This window comes from Protopterus annectens, chromosome 10.part0, assembly GCF_019279795.1.
Source record: "Protopterus annectens isolate FY-2018-M chromosome 10.part0, PAN1.0, whole genome shotgun sequence".
Lineage (NCBI taxonomy): Eukaryota > Metazoa > Chordata > Ceratodontiformes > Protopteridae > Protopterus > Protopterus annectens.
In genome coordinates, this window is record NC_056744.1 from 1,654,911,157 (window position 1) to 1,654,935,215 (window position 24,059).

At 39.8% G+C, this 24,059-nt stretch overlaps 1 protein-coding gene and 1 non-coding gene across 2 annotated transcripts in view; both read left to right on the forward strand.

Annotated features, from left to right (window-relative positions):
- The window catches only part of LOC122813857 (zinc finger protein 883-like), a 270,161-nt gene extending 250,058 nt beyond the window's left edge, over positions 1 to 20,103 (forward strand). The window contains exon 5 of the mRNA XM_044086396.1: positions 11,467 to 20,103. Coding sequence (XP_043942331.1) covers positions 11,467 to 12,950 — 1,484 coding nt within the window. The 3' untranslated portion in view covers positions 12,951 to 20,103. The remainder of the gene's footprint in view (positions 1 to 11,466) is intronic.
- Positions 20,104 to 23,150: 3,047 nt separating this feature from the next.
- Positions 23,151 to 23,223, forward strand: TRNAK-UUU. Its single transcript has one exon. It is a non-coding gene; the product is annotated as a tRNA-Lys (tRNA).
- Positions 23,224 to 24,059: the final 836 nt, after the last annotated feature.

Below are 24,059 nucleotides of genomic sequence, written 5' to 3' on the forward strand. Positions count from 1 at the left end.
GCAAAATCCATGCAAACGGTTAAAGATTTCTTACAAGTACAGCTGCCCAGAATTAGTAGGAATTGGCCTACTAAAAATTGGTCCTTTCCCAATTCTGACAGGCCTCAGAGGGGTAGATACAGACGCTCCCGAGGAAGGCCTCAAACGCAAGCCTCTTATAGACCGAAACAGTGGACTGCTTCCACCCCTAGGGGAGGAGAGGACAGGTCGCAAGCTCATAGAAAACAGACTCAATGACTCCCTTTGTTGGGTTGCAGGAACTTCTTGCCTGGAAGCCCCTCTCGGAGGAAAACTTTCTCTTTTTCACCTAAATTGGACTCGTATAACCCAAGTCAAGTGGGTTCTGGATGTGGTTTCAAGAGGTTACAAATTCCATTTTCATACCCTACCAAGACCAAGCGGATGGCCTGATCTTCCAAAACATCAATGGTTAGAGGCCTTAAACCAGGTGGAAGCTCTCTTGGCTATGAAAGCCATAGAACTGGTTCCGCTTTCAGAGATGGGACAGAGTTTTTACTCAAGGCTCTTTCTGGTCCCCAGAAAGCAAAATTCATGGAGATCCATTCTGGATCTGTCAGTCTTGAACACTTTTCTCGAGATACCAAAATTCAAGATGCTTACTCTACAGCAGCTACTTCCAATGCTAACCAAAAATGTATGGATGGTAACTTTGGATTTAAAGGAGGCATATTTACACATTCCCATCAGGCAGGAATGCAGAAAATACCTCAGGTTCAAGGCCGGATCGAGGCACTATCAATTCTCTGCGCTGCCCTTTGGATTGTCTACTGCACCCAGGGTCTTCACCAAATGCCTGGCTCCAGTAGTAACTTATTGCAGACTCAAGGGAATTCAAATTTACCCTCATCTGGACGACTGTCTTTATCAGGCAGACAGCAAGGATGTCTTACTCCAGCATCTAGAATTTGTTCAGAATCTTCTCAAGTTCTTGGGATTCACTGTAAACATAAAAAAAGTCAAATTTGACACTATCACAACAGATAACTTTTCTGGGTGCTCTTCTCAACACAACAACCCAGATGGCATTTCTGACATACGAAAAACAATTACAGCTGGCTTCAACTTTCAAAACCTTGGCAACATTATAGGTTCATAGGTTCATAGGTTTATACTAGGCTATCTGCCCTAAGGCATTTATAAGCCTAGCCCAAATTATTGTGGCTTACGCCACCCCTTATATGAAAAAATACTGTGCCCATTAGTTTGTTGTGCCTCTGTCCAGCAGTGACCCAGAGATGATTCCCGGGGTAAACCTACGATCTCCCATCCACAGGTCTAGATTTCTCTTGAACAGAGTCAGCGAGGTGCTCTGCCTCACATGGACCGGGATTTTATTCCACAGCATAGGGAGTCTCTGAGTGATAAATCTATCCCTCCAGCACGTCCTATTTATATCCGTGCTAAGGTTTAAGTCGCTTGCTCTAGTGGTTTTGGTGGATTTGGATTTTTGAGGTGGAGCATGTCCATTAATTCGGGTTGGACATGGCCTTGTATGTCAGGCACATGTCACCTCTGAGCAGACGGTATGCGACTGAATAGAGCTGGAGTTTCTTCAATCTGGCAGCATATGACAGATTTTGGAGTCCCTTTATCTTTTGGTGAGGAACTTTTGGGGTCTCTCCAATTGCTGCAGATGTCGGGTGAGATACATCCTTAATGGGGCATTGTACTCGATCATTGGTCTGATAAGTGAAGAGTACAGGGGAACAATGACCTCACTAGATCTGGATGTGAATCCCTTCATGATCAGGTGGGCAATGTAGAAGGTCTTTCTAACCACTTTAGCAACGTGAGTGTCAAAGAAAGGCCACTGTCAACCTGGGTCCCCAGGTCCCTGATAACCTCTTCTGTGCTTAGTGGATTGCCACCTATATGGTAGCTTGGGGTTACCTTGTTTTTCCCGAAGGGTATGACTATACATTTTTGGCGTTTAACTTCAGGCCATGGCTCTGGCACCAGCTATCTGTTTCCGTGAGTCCTTCTGAAGGATATCAGTGTCCGATGCACTTTCCACTATGGCCCAGTTTGCAGTCATCTGCAAACTTTGTCAGCCAAAGTCCTCCCATGTTGGCCTGTACTTCTGAGAAGTAGATGCCAAACAATAGGGGCCAAGGACCGAGCCCTGTGGGACACCACTTGTGACCGGCTTGGAGTCTGACACAGCGCCAGCAACTCTAACCCTGTGGGTTCTGTCCTTAAGCCAGTTTGCAACCCATCTTGTGACATATGGGTTTACATTTAAGCTGGTAAGTTTTTCTACAATACCCGAGTGGGGTATTGTGTCAAAGCCTTTGCAAGGTCAAGGTAGGCTGTATGGACTGCCTTTCCCTCATCAATGGCCTTGGTGACTATTTCAAGAAGTCGACCAAGTTCAAAAGGCATGATCTTCCCTTGACAAAGCCAAACTGGGTCGGGTCCAATGTCTGCAAGTCCCTATATCTTTGTTTATGAGCTCCATTATGATCCTCTCCATAGCTTTGCAGACTAGACTTGTTAAGCTTATGGGCGGTAATTACCAGGGTCCAGAGGCGCCACCTTTGTGGAGTGGGACCACAGTTGCCGACGCCACTCCTTGGGCACGTATCCTGTGGTAAGGCTGAGATTAAACAGCTGCCTTATGTGCGGGTTTAATTCCTCATTTAGCTCGTGTAGCACACAGCCGGGGACACCATCCGGTCCCATTGATGCTGTGTTTTAGCTTTAGAGAGAGCAGCTTTCACCTGCGCATTTGAGATGTCCGGGAGGCTACACTCGGCTGGGATAGTTATCTCTCCTTTAGGGGAGAGGGGTGAAGTTTGCACTGAACCTGTCTGCCAGTATGTTGGCAATGTCTGTGGGTTCAGTGATTTTGTATCATTTTGGACTAATTCTGAGCATATCTGTGAGTTTCCACCCAGGTTCCTAACATAGCTGAAAAGGCCTTATGATTGTCCTTTGAATCCATGGCAATTTTTCTCTCAAAATTGGCCTTAGTTGATTTTATGAGTGCTCGTATTTTTTACTAATAATGATCAGGGGTGACTTCCCTTTTATGGATTTTGTTCTATCATGTAATAGCTTTCTCCTCTTATTGTAAAGTTTGTTAATGGCTGGGGTCCACCAGACTGGACGTTTGCCCTTTGTGGAAAGAGTCTTGGTTTTATTTGGGATTGCCTGATCCATGCAGTCCTGGAGGTGTTCATACAAGGCATTTGTAAGGGCTTCCGCAGCTTGGGTTGTGGTTTCCTCTGACTCAGGGGCCTTGAAGGATACCACACCAGTCTTGAGTAGTGTGAAGTTTGCTATAGAGAAGTTCTTCACTATTGTCTTTTTTGTTTGGGGTGGGGGGGGTATGTGGATTTCCAGTGAGATTAGTTTATGATCAGATCTCACCAATGAGGGATATACTTCGGTGTGGAGCATTTTGTCCCCATGTTTGTGACAATGAGATCTAGTATATTTTCTCCTCTCGTGGGAACAGTGACTAGCTGTTCCATGGCATTTGAATTTATGAACTCCAGGAACCGTTGGGCTAGAAAGTTAGGGCTTGAGTAATGTTCCCAGTCTATATTCGGGTAGTTGAAGTCACCCAATATGATGGTGTTTGGAGATACATTTATACCCTCCAGTGTCTTCAGGAAGGCTGTGTGGGGTTCCTGAGTTTGAGAGGGTGGCCTGTAGCATGCTACAATTTGTAGAGCAGTTTTGCCTATTGTTAGTTGCACCTGGATGGTTTCGAAGCTTCATGCGTTGCCACCAACCTGGAGGTGTGAGTATCCTTTATGAATATGGATACACCCCTCCTTTTGTGGAGTGGTCCGGGTTTTGGGGCGGAGCATGATATGAAGTAAAACCTAATAGTGCCGGGGTGCTCTCAGGAGCCTTGAACCAGGTTTCAGTTACAGCACAGACATCGATGTTCTCCATACTGAGAAGGGCCTCGAAAAGTGCATTTTGAGATTTAGACTTCTGGCATTGAGCAGCATTACCCTCAATTTCTTCCCATTTTGTTTTCTAGGGTGGTAGGTTTAGAATTTGAGCCTTGCCTAAAAAGGCACTATGGGGTGGCAAGAGCCTTAGCCAATATCCGAATCCCAGGGTGACAGGTGCAAGCCGTCCCTTGAAGCAGCGTGGCTTGTCAAGCATGTCATCCCAGGCAGACAGACACTGGATCCCCTTTGAATGACACCAGACATTAAGCCAATTGTTAAAGCTGATCATCTTGTCTCTATATTGTGGCATCATTCTTGGTGAAGGAAGGATACTGCTCAGGGTTAGGGTCATACCTGCCTGGGCTACATAATCAGAGAGCTCCTCTATGTCTCTTTTCATGCAGTCCAGGGAGGTACGTCTCAGGTCGTTCACACCAGCATGGACAATGACTGTGTCATATTTGTACTTGCTGTGGAGTGACCCGAGTGCTTGTGTTATGTGGCGGATTCTAGCGCCCGATAGGCAGCTTACTGTGACCCTCTCCTTGTTCAGCCTGGTGAGTGGGACGTCAGTGTGTCTGACTATGGAGTCACCTATGACAAGTATGTTTGGTGTTGTATTTGGCCTTAAGGGCTGTGACTGCTTTGCACACTGCTTTTGTGGTTTATGTGTTGCTTGTGGGGTGTCTTGAGGTAGCAGTTGTTTGGGTGTCTGCTTTGGAGGCCTCTGCTGTTTAGGTAAATTTTTACTCAGAGCCTCCGAGTATGTCTTTGTGTGTTTATGTGTTTGATTCAGTGGAGTGGTAGCATTATGTGAGGCTGGTTTTGTGGTGTGTGTAGTTGCCTTCTCCTCCTGTCTGGTCTTGCCAGTCCTGAGTTGAGAGAGCTCAGCCTCCAGTTTGGCTAAATAGCTGCATCTCTCGCAAGTATTTGTGTTATGTGGGAGGAGGAGAGGGTTGTCTGTGTACATGAGGCAGTTATAACATTGCCTCAAGATTCCCAGATTCACCAGCTGGACCGGAGAGGAGATTGACAACTGACCTTTGGACATGCTAGAATAATATTGGGAAATCCTTAATTGAAAACAAGGGCCAGTGGGGAATGAGGGTGTAGTGCTTTTAATTTTTAGTGCTGACTTATATAATTGCTTTAGTGAGCAAGTGCCAGGTAACTTGAGTGCAATGTGATACAAGTAACTAAATGCAAAACGACAAACAGTAACTTTCTTTCAAGTGAAACAAGGAAATAAGTACAGTAAGCAATGCAGATATCACTAGTGATCCACAGAAGTGCTGAGAAGTTGCGTATTAGGTGAATTAGCTTCCAGGAAATAACAAGCAAACAAACAACAAGTATATAAACAAAGCTAGATTCAGTAGGCCTGGATCTAGTCTATGCTAGAGCAAACAAGGTGAACCAATTTCAGTAAGATACAGTTCAAATATTCAGGCACTATAAACCTTTAACCAGAAAATTCCCAGCTCAGAAGGGCAGAGTCCAGCCTCTTCTCCCACAAGAGTGCAGTCCACGAACCTTCTTAATGTAAAATAACTGGCCTGAAGCCCAAGTGCCTAAACCAGAACTAATACACTTGGACACTGGGCTCTCAATCAGCAGTTCCCAACTTAGAAGGATGAAAGCTACCTGTCCTGCCACCACAGTGCTTGCCACAAACCTTCCTAATGTAAAACAACTGGTCTGAAGCCCAAGTGCTTAATCCAAAAGACTTGAATGATAGCTACACTTTAATCAAGTTACAACCAAGCAGTAATAAATACCATTGAATACTTTAGAGAATGTCTGGATTAGTGCTCAAGTTACACAAACAAAGCTAGATCCAGCAGGCCCGAATTCAGTCTATGCCACAGCAAACAAGGCGCACCAACTTCAGTAAGAAACAGTTCAGATATGCATGCACTATAAGCCTTTAACCAGAAATTCCCAGCTCAGAAGGGCAGAGTCCAGCCTCTCCTCCCACAAGAGTGCAGACCACGAACCCTCTTAATGTAAAATAACTGGCTTGAAAGCCCAAGTGCTTAAACCAGAATTAATACACTTTTAGAATAACAGACACTGAGCCCTCAATCAGCAGTTCTCAACCTAGAAGGATGTAAGCTACCTGTTCTGCCACAACAGTGCAGACCACAAACCTCTCAGTGCAAAACAACTAACTGGTCCGAAGCCCAAGTGTTTAAACCAAAAGGCTTAGAATGAGTTACACCAAGCAGTAATAAATACAATTGAGTATTTTAAGATGATGCAAAAGTAAAAAGAAGTAGGTAAAAACACAAGTACAGTAAAAGCAGATGAAATTTTTTTTTTTTTTTTTTTTTTTTTCTGAACAAGTGCTGAGATCAAAGAAACAGATTTGAGTGCTGAAACTAGAAAACTGGCTAGTTACAAGAAAAAAAAAACAAGCTAGAAGGCTTCCCTCAAACACAGAAGGGCTTGGGGCTCAGAAGCCTACAAATAGTCTGTACCACTTAACAAGAAAGGCAGGAAATAAGCTTAATTTTTTTTTTTTTTCTATTTCCCAGATGCTCTCTTTGTACACAGTAGGAGTGCCTGAAATCAGAATATGATCTCACTGCACTCAGTTGAGTGAGCAAATGAGATGGGCCCAGAGGCAGGCTGAGGGCGGGCAGTTTCAATGCCACTAAGATCACCAAAACAAAAACAGGCGGTGGGTGGGAATAACTGAAGAGCAGAATAACCAGTTAAAAATTCCTTCAACACTCCTTCATACACAGTTTAAATCAATTTAAATACTGTATTTTTAAAAGAAAAAGTGCATAAAAGGTACTTAAATTCTCTTATCGTCCAGTTGAATATAACCAAGTTCTTAGCTTGCCAAGCTGAAGTTTTAAAGCAGGAATTATTTCACATGCACCAGTTTAAATATGCAAGGACAGGAAATCACTGAATGTGGCTACCCCACACCTGTAATTACTAGCAAATAACAAAATTCAGCCAACACTAGCTTTTAGTTCAAGTTACTGAAGAGCAGAATAACCAGTTAAAAATTCCTTCAACACTCCTTCATACACAGTTTAAATCAATTTAAATACTGTATTTTTTAAAAGAAAAAGTGCATAAAAGGTACTTAAATTCTCTTATCGTCCAGTTGAATATAACCAAGTTCTTAGCTTGCCAAGCTGAAGTTTTAAAGCAGGAATTATTTCACATGCACCAGTTTAAATATGCAAGGACAGGAAATCACTGAATGTGGCTACCCCCACACCTGTAATTACTAGCAAATAACAAAATTCAGCCAACACTAGCTTTTAGTTCAAGTTACTGAAGAGCAGAATAACCAGTTAAAAATTCCTTCAACACTCCTTCATACACAGTTTAAATCAATTTAAATACTGTATTTTTACAAAAAAAAAGTGGATAACAAGGTAGTTAAATTCTCTTATCGTCCAGTTGAATATAACCAAGTTCTTAGCTTGCCAAGCTGAAGTTTTAAAGCAGGAATTATTTCACATGCACCAGTTTAAATATGCAAGGACAGGAAATCACTGAATGTGGCTACCCCCACACCTGTAATTACTAGCAAATAACAAAATTCAGCCAACACTAGCTTTTAGTTCAAGTTACTGAAGAGCAGAATAACCAGTTAAAAATTCCTTCAACACTCCTTCATACACAGTTTAAATCAATTTAAATACTGTATTTTTAAAAGAAAAGTGCATAAAAAGGTACTTAAATTCTCTTATCGTCCAGTTGAATATAACCAAGTTCTTAGCTTGCCAAGCTGAAGTTTTAAAGCAGGAATTATTTCACATGCACCAGTTTAAATATGCAAGGACAGGAAATCACTGAATGTGGCTACCCCCACACCTGTAATTACTAGCAAATAACAAAATTCAGCCAACACTAGCTTTTAGTTCAAGTTAGTGAAGAGCAGAATAACCAGTTCAACACTCCTTCATACACAGTTTAAATCAATTTAAATACTGTATTTTTTAAAAGAAAAAGTGCATAAAAAGGTACTTAAATTCTCTTATACGTCCAGTTGAATATAACCAAGTTCTTAGCTTGCCAAGCTGAAGTTTTAAAGCAGGAATTATTTCACATGCACCAGTTTAAATATGCAAGGACAGGAAATCACTGAATGTGGCTACCCCCACACCTGTAATTACTAGCAAATAACAAAATTCAGCCAACACTAGCTTTTAGTTCAAGTTACTGAAGAGCAGAATAACCAGTTAAAAATTCCTTCAACACTCCTTCATACACAGTTTAAATCAATTTAAATACTGTATTTTTAAAAGAAAAAGTGCATAAAAAGGTACTTAAATTCTCTTATCGTCCAGTTGAATATAACCAAGTTCTTAGCTTGCCAAGCTGAAGTTTTAAAGCAGGAATTATTTCACATGCACCAGTTTAAATATGCAAGGACAGGAAATCACTGAATGTGGCTACCCCCACACCTGTAATTACTAGCAAATAACAAAATTCAGCCAACACTAGCTTTTAGTTCAAGTTACTGAAGAGCAGAATAACCAGTTAAAAATTCCTTCAACACTCCTTCATACACAGTTTAAATCAATTTAAATACTGTATTTTTTAAAAGAAAAAGTGCATAAAAAGGTACTTAAATTCTCTTATACGTCCAGTTGAATATAACCAAGTTCTTAGCTTGCCAAGCTGAAGTTTTAAAGCAGGAATTATTTCACATGCACCAGTTTAAATATGCAAGGACAGGAAATCACTGAATGTGGCTACCCCCACACCTGTAATTACTAGCAAATAACAAAATTCAGCCAACACTAGCTTTTAGTTCAAGTAACTCAGCTATCTGCAAGGAAATTCCTGCAGGCTTTGGGTTTCATGGCCTCCTGCATCCTTCTCATACCATATGCAAGACTACATATGAGGAAAATACAGTGGTACCTAAAAAGTGTATGGTCTCAGCATTGCCACAGTTTAGACATACAGATTACCGTCCTGCCTTGTTTTCAAAAGGAATTCCTTTGGTGGTCCAAGGCATGTACTCTAAACAAAGGAAAACCCTTGAGTCTGCCTCCAGCCACTCAGATACTAACCACGGACGCCTCAGATTATGCATGGGGAGCCCATTTTCGGGGCAACTGTCTGCAGGGCCTTTGGACAAAGGATCAGAAGCTCCTGCATATCAATTTAAAGGAAATGTTAGCCGTTCAGAAGGCTCTATTGGCCTTCAGGAATCTTCTACATCCAGGACAACTACTGATACGGACAGACAACACCACAGTTATGTGGTAGATAAACAAGCAAGGGGGATCTCATTCCTATTCCCTTTGCAGACTAGCCATGGATCTATGGAACACAGCTCTAGCTTGCAAACTGGACCTTCAAGCTCAGTTTCTACCAGGGAAGCAAAACTTCCTGGCAGACAGTCTGAGCAGAAACCTGTCGGACCCACACGAATGGATGCTGGACACCGAAATATTCAAGATGATTACAGCAGTCTGGGGATGTCCTCACATAGACCTGTTTGCATCCCACCTCAATCATCAACTACAGACTTTTTGCACCAGGACATTCCATGAACTAGCTTGGAAAGTGGATGCACTATCATTCAGTTGGAGAAACCTCTCGGGGTATGCCTTCCCGCCTCTACCTCTTCTTCCACGGGTGTTATTAAAGAACAAACAGGACAAGCCCAAGATGATAATCTTGCTGGCCCCATATTGGCCTCGACAGTTTTGGTACCCAACTCTGAAAAACCTTTGTCTGGAGCCCCCTTGGGTTTTACCACAGACTCCGAACCTTCTGTCCCAACACCAGGGTCAGGTTCTGCACTCCCATGTCAAAACTCTCAGCCTGGCGGCATGGTTAATCCAGGGTCTATGATTCATTCTCTCCTACCCAAGCAGGTTATGGATGTCATTTTAGAAGGCAGACGTCGTAGCACTAGAAAATCTTATGCAGGAAAATGGAAAAGATTTTGCTCCTGGATGCAGGCTCGGGATTCAGATCCTCTTATTCCTAACATTCCTCTGATTTTACTTTACCTGACAGACCTCTTACATAAGGGTCTCTGTTTCTCTTCCATAAAAATACATGCCTCTGCTATTTCTGCTCATTATAATACATACCCTCCAATCTTTTCCCACCAGCTCATGAGACAGTTTCTCAGAGGAGCTAAGAACTTAAGGCCCCCTAGATCTCCACCCATTCCTGCTTGGGATCTCAACTATGTTTTGGAAAAGCTCACCTTACCTCCTTTTGAGCCTGCTGCCACATCTGACATCAAGTTTTTATCTTGGAATACAGCCATCCTGTTAGCTCTGACCTCTGCCAGGAGAGTTTCGGAGTTGCAAGCTTTCATGGCTGTGGAACCTTATATTATTTTTCATCAAGACAGGGTGTCTTTAAGGACTAATCCTACTTTCATGCCTAAGGTGGTTTCCAAAGTGGCTTTAAATCAAAGTATTCACTTGCCAACTTTTTTCCCCACTCCTCAAAATAAGGGGGAAAGGATCTTGCATTCCTTGGATGTACACAGACAACTACGTTTTTACCTGGACAGAACCAAGGACATCAGGAAATCAGAGCAATTGTTTGTTTCTTATGCTTCAAGTTCCCAAGGTAAAGCCATTTCAAAACAAACCATTTCTAAATGGATTGCTCACGGAATCAGATTTTGTTATTCACACCATGGAAAGCAAATCCCAGGGAGTATAAGGACTCACTCTACCAGAGCTGCTGCCACTACAGCTGCCTTCCTCAGGGGAGTTCCTACCAAAGACAACTTGGAGTTCAGTGCATACTTTTTCCAAGCACTACAATCTACCTCTCTACTCTAAGTCTAGGGCAGGCTTTGCTTCTGCAGTCTTGCAGGGCCTTTTAGCCGCCCCCTCTACTTTATGACCACCTCCCTTTTATTCTGCTTTGGGATTCAACCCTACAGTCATGACTGCAACAGTGAAACACGATGAACATAGTACAGTTGTGTACGCTTACCATAAATGTAGATGTTCGAGTGTCTTCACTGTTGCAGTCTGGGTTACCCTCCCTCCTGTCCCCTCTCATTTTCTCCTTTGTGTGGTTCCCTTCTTCACCCTTCTTCTGAGGTGTATTTGCAAAGGGTATGAGATCCTACTCATTTTGGAACACCTGACATCTGGGGCAAGAAAAACTGGAGAACATGGCGTCGGCTGTCAGCTTTGTACTCCTGGCGCTCTGACGTCAGGGAGTATGGCTGAGCAGCCGACGCTGGACCCAGACTTTGGGATTCTGGCCGACCAAGGACTGCCTGCAGGCAGGGGAGAACCCTACAGTCATGACAGCAACAGTGAAGACACTCGAACATCTACATTTATGGTAAGCGTACACAACTGTACTTTCTGAGAGATTAAGTCAGAATTGCTTACACTTGTTTAAGCAGGTGTGTTAGTAACAGCACAGCAAAATGCCTTTATGGAAACAAAATGCATAAGAACGTTTTAACTAGCTAACAATATATACATGTTGTTGTGATGCAAATATCTGACATATTTGATTCACTGTTATAATAAAGTACTAATAAATAATTTATTTTTAGGTAACAAAAACGCAGATTGTAGAAGGGGTTGCAGCCAGCAGCCATCACTTGGGCCATTTGAATTATATCGTCCAGGAGAGAATCTGAAGCAGAGGGCTCAGCCTGTAAAGGGGTATAAGAAGTCTCACTTCACTCATGTGAGACAACATCTCTCAAAACATAAGTGTAGCAAGAGCTCTGAACGTGACAGTCTGGGAGCTTACACAGAGAAGAAACCATATAAATGTACTGAATGCACTAAGTGTTATAAATACAAGTCACAACTAAAATACCATCAAAGCTATCACACGGGCAACAAACCTTATAAATGTACTGAATGCACTAAGTGTTTTTTATACAAGTCACAACTAAAATACCATCAAAACTATCATACAGGCAACAAACCTTATAAATGTACTGAATGCAATAAGAGTTTTTTATACAAGTCAAACTTAAAATGCCATCAGAGCTCTCACACAGATGAAAAACCATATAAATGTACTGAATGCAGTAAGGGCTTTAGACGCCTCCGCAATCTTGAAAACCATCGTGCTGTTCACACAGGTAACAAACCATATAAATGTGCTGAATGTGGTAAGGGCTTCTCACAGTTTAGTACTCTTCGAATCCATTGTTCTGTTCACACAGGAGAGAAACCATATAAATGTCCTGAATGCAGTAAGTGTTTTCGACTAAAGGAAGCCTTGAAAACCCATCAGCGCTCACACACAGGAGAGAAACCATATACATGTGCTGAATGTAATAAGTGTTTTAGACATGTCGGTAGTCTTCAGCGCCATCGTGCCACTCACGTGGAAGAGAAGCCATATAAATGTGTTGAATGCGGTAAGTGTTTTCAGTTAAAGGCACAACTCAAGCAGCACCAAAACATTCACATAGAGGAGAAACCTTATAAATGTGCTGAATGTAGTAAATGTTTTCGACTAAAGGAAGCCTTGAAAACCCATCAGCGTTCACATACAGGAGAGAAACCATATACATGTGCTGAATGCAGTAAGTGCTTTAGGCATGTCGGTAGTCTTCTGCGCCATCGTGCCATTCACGTGGAAGAGAAGCCACATAAATGTGTCATGTGTGGTAAGTGTTTTCGATTAAAGGCACAACTGAAACAGCACCAAAACACGCACATAGGCGAGAAACCTTATAAATGTACTGTGTGCCGTAAGTGTTTTGCAGTTCTCTCAGCTCTTCAGCAGCATTATGCCATTCACATGCATGAGAAGCTATATAAATGTGATGAATGCAGCAAGTGTTTTAAACAAAAGTCACACCTAAGATATCATCAGTACTCTCACAGAGGGGTGAAACCTTATAAATGTACTGAATGCAGTAAGAGTTTCATATATCCCAGCAGCCTTAAAAGCCATTGTTTCACTCACACAGGAGACAAGCCATATAAATGTACTGAATGCAACAAGTGTTTTACACAGTCTTCTGGTCTTAGAAAGCATCTTCGCAAACATCAGACACTGAAACAATACTAATTCTTTGAACTCTAATCCTGCCCTGACTTAGGAATGGGGCCCATTCCTGTTATGGTAGTAGAAATCCCAAGCATTTGGAGAAATTAAAAAGAGAGAGAGAGCATGGAGGGATATAATCAGCAAGAAAAGGAGAGTAGTTTTGCTGGAACTGAATTCATCCTCAAGTCTTGTTGAGTACCTTCATGTAGTGGACCTTGTATTTACAAAGCAACACTGATATGTAGTGAGTATTTTATAAGTCGTGGAGAAAGGTGGATAAAAAAAAAGCAGGGTGCATAGGTCCCAAGATAGAAAGTGCACTCTCCCAGGGTACGTACTAGTGATAGGCAGTGTAGAGTCCTTAAGACTTGGAAACATTCCAATCACATGTCTACACGGTGTGGTAAAAGGAGGTAATAGTCTACAAAAAAAATGGACATTCCTAGCCAGAGGCATAGAAACAATAAAGTGGACTGTTGAGGATAAGAAAGAGGTTATGCTCTGTTACTACATGGGATATGTAGCAAGAGTGAGAAAGAAATTAGAGGAAAGAGAGATACTTGCACAAGAAAACCTGTTAAAAGCTGCAGATCAAAATCACAGAAATTGTTGAAATTGTTAAAAAGAAAGAATATTGGAAATGAAAAGAAATTTGGTGTGGTGTAATCTTTATGCAGAGAAGAAAGCTAAACTAATTGGTACAGAAATGCAACTCTAAACATATTTGAAGAGAAATACAGGCAAGGGCACATAGATGTGATACATTCACAATAAAAAATACAATCTTAAAAGTGGAATGTAATTAATAAAAAAAAGTTTATGAAGGTGGAAATTAAACAAATAGAAATGTAAGTTGATAGACTAACAGCAAAGCGAAGGATTTACTGTAGAAACTCCAATGCAGGCAGTATTATAAGGGCCAATGAGTCCAGCAGATGGAGATGGATGCATCTCTGAAGAAGATGTGCCGCACCTCAGTGTTCTGGAACCTTCTCTAAGAGACTTGTTGAAGGTCCAGTTAGAATTACACAGCAAACAGAGCAAATAGAGTGCTTTCAGTCTACAAGAGAATGACTCAAGGGAATAGCTGCTTGATTTAACAGATATGGACAGCTGAATATGAAAGAAACAGATTACAAAAAGTGACGTAAGACCCAAGATGTTACAAGACTGATACAATAAATGAGCACAGAATTTGGGACAGTTCCAGTAAAATCCTGTGATGTAACAAAAATAGAATATACCACTGTGTAGCTAAACTAATAATAAATGTGATACCACAAAAATGTACAGCAAGATGGGAAAAGAAGGGAACAAGTAGAATGCTACCATGGAAGTATGAAAGAGAAAATTTATACAGCAGCTAAGATGAGAAATATTACTGTTCTAAGAATACAGAAAAGGGCACAGAGCTTGAAAAATTCTTAAAACAATAGATGCGATAACAGAAACAGGATATCAAAGCACATCAGTATTTATTATACACCCTTCTTAATAATAAATTGAAAATAACAGTACAAGCAGAAAAACTTAGAAGGTATGCAGACAAATGTAAAGGCAAATACAGAACAAGCAATTCATTGATAACCCCCCCCACCCGAAAAAAGAAGATTTTATAGAGATTTGGAAAACAAGCTAAAATCAGTTAACACCGCTTAAAGAAGAAATCAGTACATTTTGTTTGAACATAATAAAGATGCAGAATGGATCAAAGAGCTAAAACAGTAAGAAGCTCTGATATAGTGAATATGAAATGGGTGGAAGTAACCGACAAAAAAAATGAGACCAAGTAAACAAAGGCCTCTAACTGGAAACCCCCAAATCCAGATGCAGTGCCTAACTTCCAGTTAACAGCAGTAACAAAGCTACAGAAGGATTTTAGCCCCATATAAAATGTACTTGTATGTACATCCAAAATAGACACCAAACTGGGTTACCAGCCTGAGAAAAACACAGTCCTCCTTAAGAGTGAACCTGCAAGCCATCCTAAGAACTGTAGATCAATAACTTGCCTTCCAACAATATATAAATGATATACTGGAAATGATGCAGTCTGAATTTATAGTCATGTAGAAAAAAAGAATTCAGTCACGCAAGTAGAGCAAAATATTGGGAAAAAGTCGTATGGAACAAACAAGTCATCTGTTGTTAAGTATAGCCATAGCATCGAGCTGTAAAAACAGCCAGGATCAACGTATGTTGTGGATAGCTTACAAAAAGCCTTCAACACCATCCCGTATTCACAGATTGTGAAATGCCTGCAAGTGGAGAAGAAAGTCCACATCAATCAGTTACGCTAAAGTGACTTTGAAACTGTGGCAAATTACTGTACAGTTGTGTCATGCTCTGGAGTAAATTATTATCCCAGGGATAAAAATTCTAAGGGGGGTATTTCAGGGTGAGCCTTTGTTGCCATTGATGTTTTGTCTTGCTTTTATCTCATTAAGCAGTTTACTTAACATACTAGGTTACAGCTACAGCATGGCCTTCAAAAAAACAATGCTATTCAAAGACATCTCATCTACTTTTTGTGAATTTAAAAATGTACAGCTCAAATAAGAATCTGAAAGCACAACTACAAATGTTTAAAGATGCATAAATATCTGTGAAGTGTGAATCAGCTTGCTGTTTCTGTTTTTACTTACAGATTTGGCATGCTTGACTGCCTCCAAAAAGTGTTGGATCAGGTGAACAGGAAAGCAGCAAAACTACTTCATGTTCATCAAATGATATGTAAAAAACAATGCATGACAATTGTGTATCCCCTGGGTCTGAAGGATGTACAGGCCCCTTGAAATTGATAGTGTATAGGAAAGGATAATAGGACTGCATGCATATTTGTTGGCATCATCAGCTTCAAACATAGTGAAAGTTCTAAATCATGAAGAAAATCAGTTTAAGGTGTTTTATTTACTCAGATTGTAGAAATATTTCAGAAAGTGTGTATGGAAATCAAACCTGAAGTAGGCAAACATGAGGTGGCAAAAGAAAGTGTCAAAGGAAAGAAAGAATGTAAAGGTCATAACTAGAAAAAAATTTAAAGAAAACTAGGAAGCTTACAATTATAGTGGCATGAATATTGAACTGAAACAACCACATGTTGATCAGGACTTGATACTTGAATGGCAAAAAAATGTGAATTTAAGCCAAAGGCTGAAATATTAATGGTGGTAATTCTTAATAGTGCATTTGGTGAATGTTGGCTTACAAAGTCTATAATGTCTGTAAAAGATAGTGGGAGATGTGGATAAATGTAGGCTGTGTAGTACAAACAAGAAACAGTTTCCACCCTTGCTTCTGATTGTAGTACACTCATGGCTAAGGGCCTGTGTACTCAAAGATACTGTAATGCGGCAAGACCACTGGGATTGTGCAAACTATAATTTACAAGTAAGTGACACATATTGGAAGGAAGCACAACAAAGAATTAATGAAAATAAAGAAGTTGTAATCAGACAGAATTATCCACAACCAAGAGTCAAGAAAGCTGAAGCAAGGATACATTTAAATATCTAAAGATAGTGATACCATCCGGCATACTGAGATATACAAATTCAAAAAACTGCCAGGATATGCAAGCTGAAGCCAAAGCACTCTTCAACAAGGAAACACTGTTCCAGTTGTAGCAGGAGTAACAGAGGTAGTAGAAAATAAATTTCAAGCATGCTTCAATACATGTAACTCCACATAAACTGCAGAAGGAGGCAATTATTTGTACATGCAGTTGGTGAGAGGAACATTCTTGGCAAAAATCTAAGATTTTAACAACTAATTTCACAAATTTTAATTTTAACGTGACTGCGGAATTTAATCTTTTCCCATGGAGGTATAAGAAACCCTAAACATTTGGATAAAATAAAAAAGAGAAAAAGTACTTAAAAAATAAAAGTCAACACCACGTAAATTCCACACAAAATGGATGTTTATTGAAACACAATAAACAACACGAGTAAACGCTTTCACCTGTTTCATACAAGCATCATCAGAGTCCTTGTTCTAGCATTAACTCAATATAGTAACAAAACACCAATCAAAACCAAGTAATTACAGCCTGCCTACCTAGAAACATAAAAATGAAATGTCATTACTGTACTCACAATGCATAAAAACACTAAAAAAATCTTGACAATTCATACAAAAATAAACTTTATTAAATTAATGCTGCCCTTAATCTCAGTATACTGGCCATGGAACAATGGTCATTAATACCTAGGGACACTGTGGCATTGAGTCTTAATTGCCGCATTATCTCCCTAGCCTCAAGTGTAGTTTTAGCATTGCCCCCCCCATCATTGTGTTTAACCCTATCGACGACAAAGAAGAAAAATGTATTAAAATTTCCACAAATTTCACTGTGACAATATAATGCATTAGTGGTTTTTCTATTTCTAATGTTCCTAACATGTTCTGCCATATGGTCTCGTAACCGGCGGGTAGTTTTCCCTACATAAAATGCAGGGCATGTACCACACACAGCAACATATACCACCATTTTTGTGTTGCAGTTGGCACGTCCTGGGCATTGTATTGTCCAACCATGACCTTCAGTGGTCATATATGGGTCTTCATGTATAAATCTACAGAACCTGCACATACCACATTTACTCATATGGGAGTAATAACATTTATTAGAAAGCTCTTTATTCATGTCAAAAATGTATTTCAAGTTCCTCCCTCTGCTGTAGGTTACCATGGGTTCTCACCCAACTTACTTTTCAATTCACTGCTAATAGTTGCATCCCAGCAATTATTAATAAGCATTTTTAGTGCCTCAGAGTACCGGTTAAAGGGCAAAACAGTTTGTTCTTTCATTTCCATACCTGCACTCATTAATAAAATCGGGGTGGATATATCCTTCTGTTTTTTACGGATTTCATTTCTAGTCTTGGTTAATAACCTATTTGGGTAACCTCTGTTCATAAAAAGTCCAATCAACTTGGACATTTCTGTCTGAAACACAAGGTCATCACTCACTAATCCGGAAAGGCATACCATCTGTCCCTTCACAACCCCTTTCTTTTGGTGAGGGAGATGGCAACTATCAAATTGTAGGAGCATATTGGAGCAAGTCTCTTTCCTATAAATGGTGGAACATAATTCCCCCTTCAGGGTGTGCTTATGTAACAGTATGTCCAAGTAATGTATTTCATTCAGGCCAACATTATAGGTAAATCTTAAAATAAATCAGTTGCACCTGTTAGGTACAACACAAAATCTCTGATTGTATTCTTTGTGCCACGCCACAAAACAAGGATATCATCAAGAAAATGTACCTATAGGGCAACGTCCGTCATGTAACTAGACTCAAAAACAAATTTCCTTTCCCACTCGGCAAGCACAAGGTTTGCATATATGGGGGAACACCTTGCCCCCATTGCAACACCAGATTTCTGTCTAAAGTATTCCCCCTTGAAATACAAAAAGTTGTTTAAGACTATCTCCATCATCTCAACAAGTAGATTTCTTATGACGTTATGAATGCCCTCAACATTTAATAAGCTCTCACCAAAACACTCCAGACCGATGTCATGCAGAATAACCATAAAAAGGTTAATCACATCAATTGTAGTAAACGTATATTCATCCATAATAATATTGTCCCTAAACAACTCCAAGCAGTGCCAGGAGTCCTTCAGGATGTGTGGTTTGGTGGAAAGTACTTTCTTGGTACACACATCAGTATAGGAAGACAATTGTTCCGTCTTTGAGTTTCTAGCAGCGACAGTCGGTCTAAATGGGGGGTTGTTGATGTTTTTATGAATTTTCAGGATTCCAAATGTAGTGGGAATCACCAGAAAATCGACAAATAAGTAATCTAATTCATCTGCATCTAGCACATCCTGACAAAATGAGTCAAATAACCACTAGTTAATGCTGGTATAAGCCATATTAACTTCATTTAAAGACACCCTTTCGTACATATTGCTGTCATTCAAGATGTCATACATTTTGCTAACATAATCATTATGTAACATTAAAACCATTCTACCACCCTTGTCGGGTTTCATCACCTGGTATTCTCTGGATGCAAACCACATTTTTAGGCATGCTCTCTCATTGATGTTTAAATTGTCAGAAAAAAAAACAGTTGGTTTACTAATATATCTTCTTAATTCAAATTTACATGTCTGTTCAAAAGTATGTACCACAACATTTTGTGGTGGTATAAAGGTACTTTTTCTTTTCAACATTTGGTTGTCACCTGTTTTCACAATACCTTGTACATTAAAAAACAAAGTCAAGTTCAATTGTCTAGTAAAAAGCTTCAAACCTGTAAGTACCTTGGCAGTATCTAATCTGTAGGTAGGAACATAAGAAAAAGCTTTACTTAAACTAAAATGTCCATCAGTTGTCACATCTATAAAATTATAGATGGAAAAAATCGCCTTTTACGCATTTTACAGTCAATATTTCTTCAGCCAAATTACCCACTAGAACCTGTGCATTTAACGGTTCCTGTGGTAATTGTCCTTCCTGCCTTGGTAGTTGGAGCCCTTCTACTGTTGTTTCTGTCTCCCATAAGGGACAAAGCTCTTGGTTTTGATCTGGAGATGTTCTGACTGCCTCAAAGGGACTTGGTGATCTAAAAAATAATCATTGGTATCACTATAGTCACCAGCTTGGTCTACAGACAAATTGCCATTATTATGTCCAGAATTGGAGACCCAAACAGCATCCATACAGCCAGTTTCTTTAGTGTTAGGTTCAGGATACACTCTCTTCTCTTTGTAGTCAGTTGTATCCCTTAATAACTTTCTCTGTTTTCTAGCCAGCCCTTCATCTACAAACTTAGAAAGATCCGCAAAAATTTTTTCAAAAGAACTTTTGTTACAGTAAAATAATGTCTTTAGTAATGCTGTCATTAAGTTCAGTTACTTCTTTTTGCAATACTTTAAGCCTACATTCATTGTCATGTATAGTAATATGCATTAACTGCATACCTGTGTTGTCAAAAAGTTCCAAAAGTTCCTGATGCATAATGGAATCATAGTTCACAGCTGTAAAACTCCATAGAGGGAGACCTTTAGGAACCTGTTTAAGTTCCAGCAAACGTTTCAAAAACATGTTATTCATTTGCAGGCTTCTAAGTTTCCTCACTAATTTTTCTTCTTTTTCTTTGTTTTTTCAGCTTTTCCCGGTTAGGGGTCGCCACAGCGGAACTCCGGTCTGCTAATGATTGGCAGTCGATTTTTATGGTACCGAGTTGCCAGCCCGACACCCAACCTTCAGTGAAGGCACGCCAATTCATGCATGTCTTTCAGATGCCACTCGACCGTGGGGAGGACATGCAGACTCCACACAAAAGGCACTCCAGCCGAGAACCGAACAGGATAACCTCTTGCTGTGAGGCAACAACGCTACCGCTGTACCACTGCGGCTTTTACTCACTAATTTTTCAAAGCTCCGTATTTGTTCCTGGATGTACCAAAAACCTCCACTGGTGTAGGAGTGAGGGATGAAAATTCATAATCTGGTATTGAAAAAAGTTTTATACCTGTAGGTAATTTGATACAGCTGGATGTGGAACTAGATAAAGAACCATTGGTTACAGCCCTCGAAAATTATTTAAAGCTGAAAAAGTACTTACATGTTTGTTTATAAAATCTATAGGAATAAAAATTGTTGACAAATGCAGGTTCTGTAGTACAAAACTAGAATTGGTTACTGGTTCCTGGTTGTGTTATTCATATGGTTGAGGGATCGTACACAGAAAGGTACAATAATGTCATTACAGAAGAGATTGTGCAAACGCTACAGCATACAAATGGCAAAGAAGCATTGGAAACCTGAATCACAAAAATAATACCGAAAATGAAGAGCTTCTGATCATAAGGCATCATCTAATACCAACAGCCAAGAAAGTAAAGCAAGAAAAACCAGATGTGATAGTTTAAGGAAAAAATGACAAAAGTGGCATTCATTCTTGAAATAGCTACCCTAGGTAATTATAATGTCCTGCAGACTAGGAGTCCTGAAGTCATAAAATACCAGTATATGCAAGCTGAATGTGAAACAATGTGGAATAAACACTCCTAGATTTGTCCAATAAAAGTAATTCTGTCAAGTGACTGCAGCCCATGCGTATTGGCAGACATAAAAATGATCAGATACCAAAATACAGAAGCATAAAGTAAAGCAATGCAGAGCAAAGGCATCCTAATAGCTTGAACAGTCCTTGAAGCTAGTGGGATGATAGAACAGTGTTTAATTTCAAAATAGTTGTAAATATGCTACCGAAAGAGATCACCTCATGCATTTTTCAAAAGGTGAGAGTCATGGCAATGTTATCAATTGTGTGCAAAGCTACATTAATTCCAAAAAAGTAAAGTCCCAATCAAATACACCAGCCGAACAAATTATTCTAGGGTGAAAAGCCCACAAAATGTTAATCTGTTTATAGTATAACTAGTCATAAACCAATTTAAAGTAATAGATGTTAAATGAAATATATTTGCTTTAAACCTGTTAAGAAACAGTCCCAAATCTCAAAATGTGTTCTGCTTCTTTTTTGATTGACTGTTGTCTTAATCCATATTACTGCCTTATTTTTTGTTGCATTTAAAAAAAATGACATTAAGTTTTCATTTTGAACCATTTCCAATAGCTGAACTGTATTATTATGTGAATTTCTTGAATTACAATCTGTAGTGTGTTCATGCATGCTTAGTTCTCAGCTACATCTTTTAATTTACCATAAGTGGAGGCTACTTTACATGTCACTGTTTATACAGACATTCCAGTGAAACAGCCAGAGAATGCCTGTGAAACATAGCCTTTACTGTTAATTTACCCACCTCCTGGCTAAACATGGTTAGTTACATATTTTGCTGTTTCGACATGTGTACGTCCACAACAACTGATCTGTCATGTAGGATGGTCTGTCGGCTGTGCATTCATAGTAACTCCATTTCAGTTTATCTAAGCTGTCTCCCACTTTATTAGAAGATTGTGGGATACAAATGTAGGATTTCTAACAAAGCAGGAGCTGCACATAAAACATTCTAGTACTGTTTAATAATTTTCACCAAGGTTAGATGAATAAGTGAGTGCTTGTTCACAAAATGTACGTTTCGTCTGAGTTCATACTGACCATATAAATTCTCTATATGGTAGTGACCCATTTAAAAGCTTTGGATCATTGCTTGTAGCAAACGGTATATATGTAGGTGTGTGTGTGTGTATATATATATATATATGTATATCTATCTACATATATATATATATATATATATATATATATATATATATATATATATATATATATATATAGGTCCCCTTCATATGATCGAACTTTCAAAAGTTCGACTTTCATATAGCTGAGACCATATGATTGACCTTTTAAAGTTCAAATGTTCTTAACGGAGATCTCCATATAGCACAGAATTGGAAGATTTCCCTTTTCTGCACTGTAGTGTGATCTTAGAGTTGGTATATTTAAGTAGCAGAGGGTATGGAGGGTGCAGGGGGGCTTACACCCTGCTAAAAGCATTCAGTAAATTTTTTTTTGTTTTGTTTTAATTTTTTTATTAGATGTTCAAACTTATAAATGTTCAATCATATGGTCTCGGACATATGAAAGCCGAACATTTGAAAGTTGAAAGTTCGATCATATGAAGTAGACCCATATATATATATATATATATATATATATATATATATATATATATATATAGTTTCTCTTGAAAAGATCGAAAACCTGTAACATCTAAATTCATAACGTCTAAACCACAACATCTAAAACCCAAAATATCTAAAACTCATAACTTCGAATCTCAAAACATTGAAACTACAAAGCAATTATAAATAACATCCCACATAGGTTTTACTATGTTTATACAGGGGGGCAAGCCCCCCTACACCCTCCATGTGGGGGGCTCCGTCCCCACACACCACAGTAAATTAAATATACCAACTCCAAGGTCACACTAGAGTGGGGGGAAAAAGTTAATTTCCTAACCCCACTGTCTGAATGTAGACACATTAACCCACTTGCGCTGATAAAGAACCTTGATGCATACAAAAAATAACAACTTTTTTTAAGGGAGGCAAGCCTCCGTGTTCCCCCATACCCCTACTAATTATGTATACTAACTCTTGAGATTGCACATTGCCCGGGGAAAGAGAATATTACCCTGCCCAGGGATTGTCGATCTCACATATCTGTCAACCATCTGCATACATCAACCAAATGTGGTCAGTTAAACAGATGTTGGCAAATGAGCCCAGATAGCTCAGTTGGTAGAGCATCAGACTTTTAATATGAGGATCCAGGGATCAAGTCCCTGTCCGGGCAGCTGCTTCTTTAGCTGCTTCCAAACTGTGTAGGATCTTGCCCTTATTTCACATGTGAATATTAGGAGAATCCAGGGCCTCAAAAATCTACCCTACACTGATGAGCTAAAAGCCCTGTCCCTGTACTCAGTTTCATGCAGACTCCTCAGAGGTGACCTCTGTCTGGCATGCAAAGCAATCTCAGACCCCACCTTGATGGGACTGCTACATACCTACAAGTCAAGCTCCACTCAAGCAACCTGTATGCAGGACCTCAACCTGGTCTGTGATATCAATAGGACTTGTTGGTGGGACAGATTTGTGTCCCAGAGACCACTCCATCTGTGGAATAGACTCCCTCTCCACGTCAAGCAGAGCATATCATTATCCAGTTTTAAGCACAACCTGGATAACTGGATGGGAAACAGAAAATACACCCCTGGGATTCCACCTGTTTCCCTTCTGGACAGGGGCTTTGGGTGCTGACTTGTCTGAACATGGGCTAAACTGTTGGCTAGGCTTATAAGGCCTCAGGGCCAATAGCCTAGTAACCTCCTATGACCCTGCACCAAAAGCAGGGCACCCATACAACGATTCCAAAAAAAAGACCAAAACTACCAAAGAGTGAATCTGAAAGATCATTCTTCTCCTTTAACTTCTTTTTGCAAGAGGGCAAGACCCATGCACCCCTCCCCCCAATGTAGAGGGGCAAGCTTTCCAAACCCTTGAACACACACACACACATATATATATGTATATATATATATATATATATATATATATATATATATATATATATACACACACACACACACACACCAACTTTGAAATTGCCATATCTCGGAATAAAGGGTATAT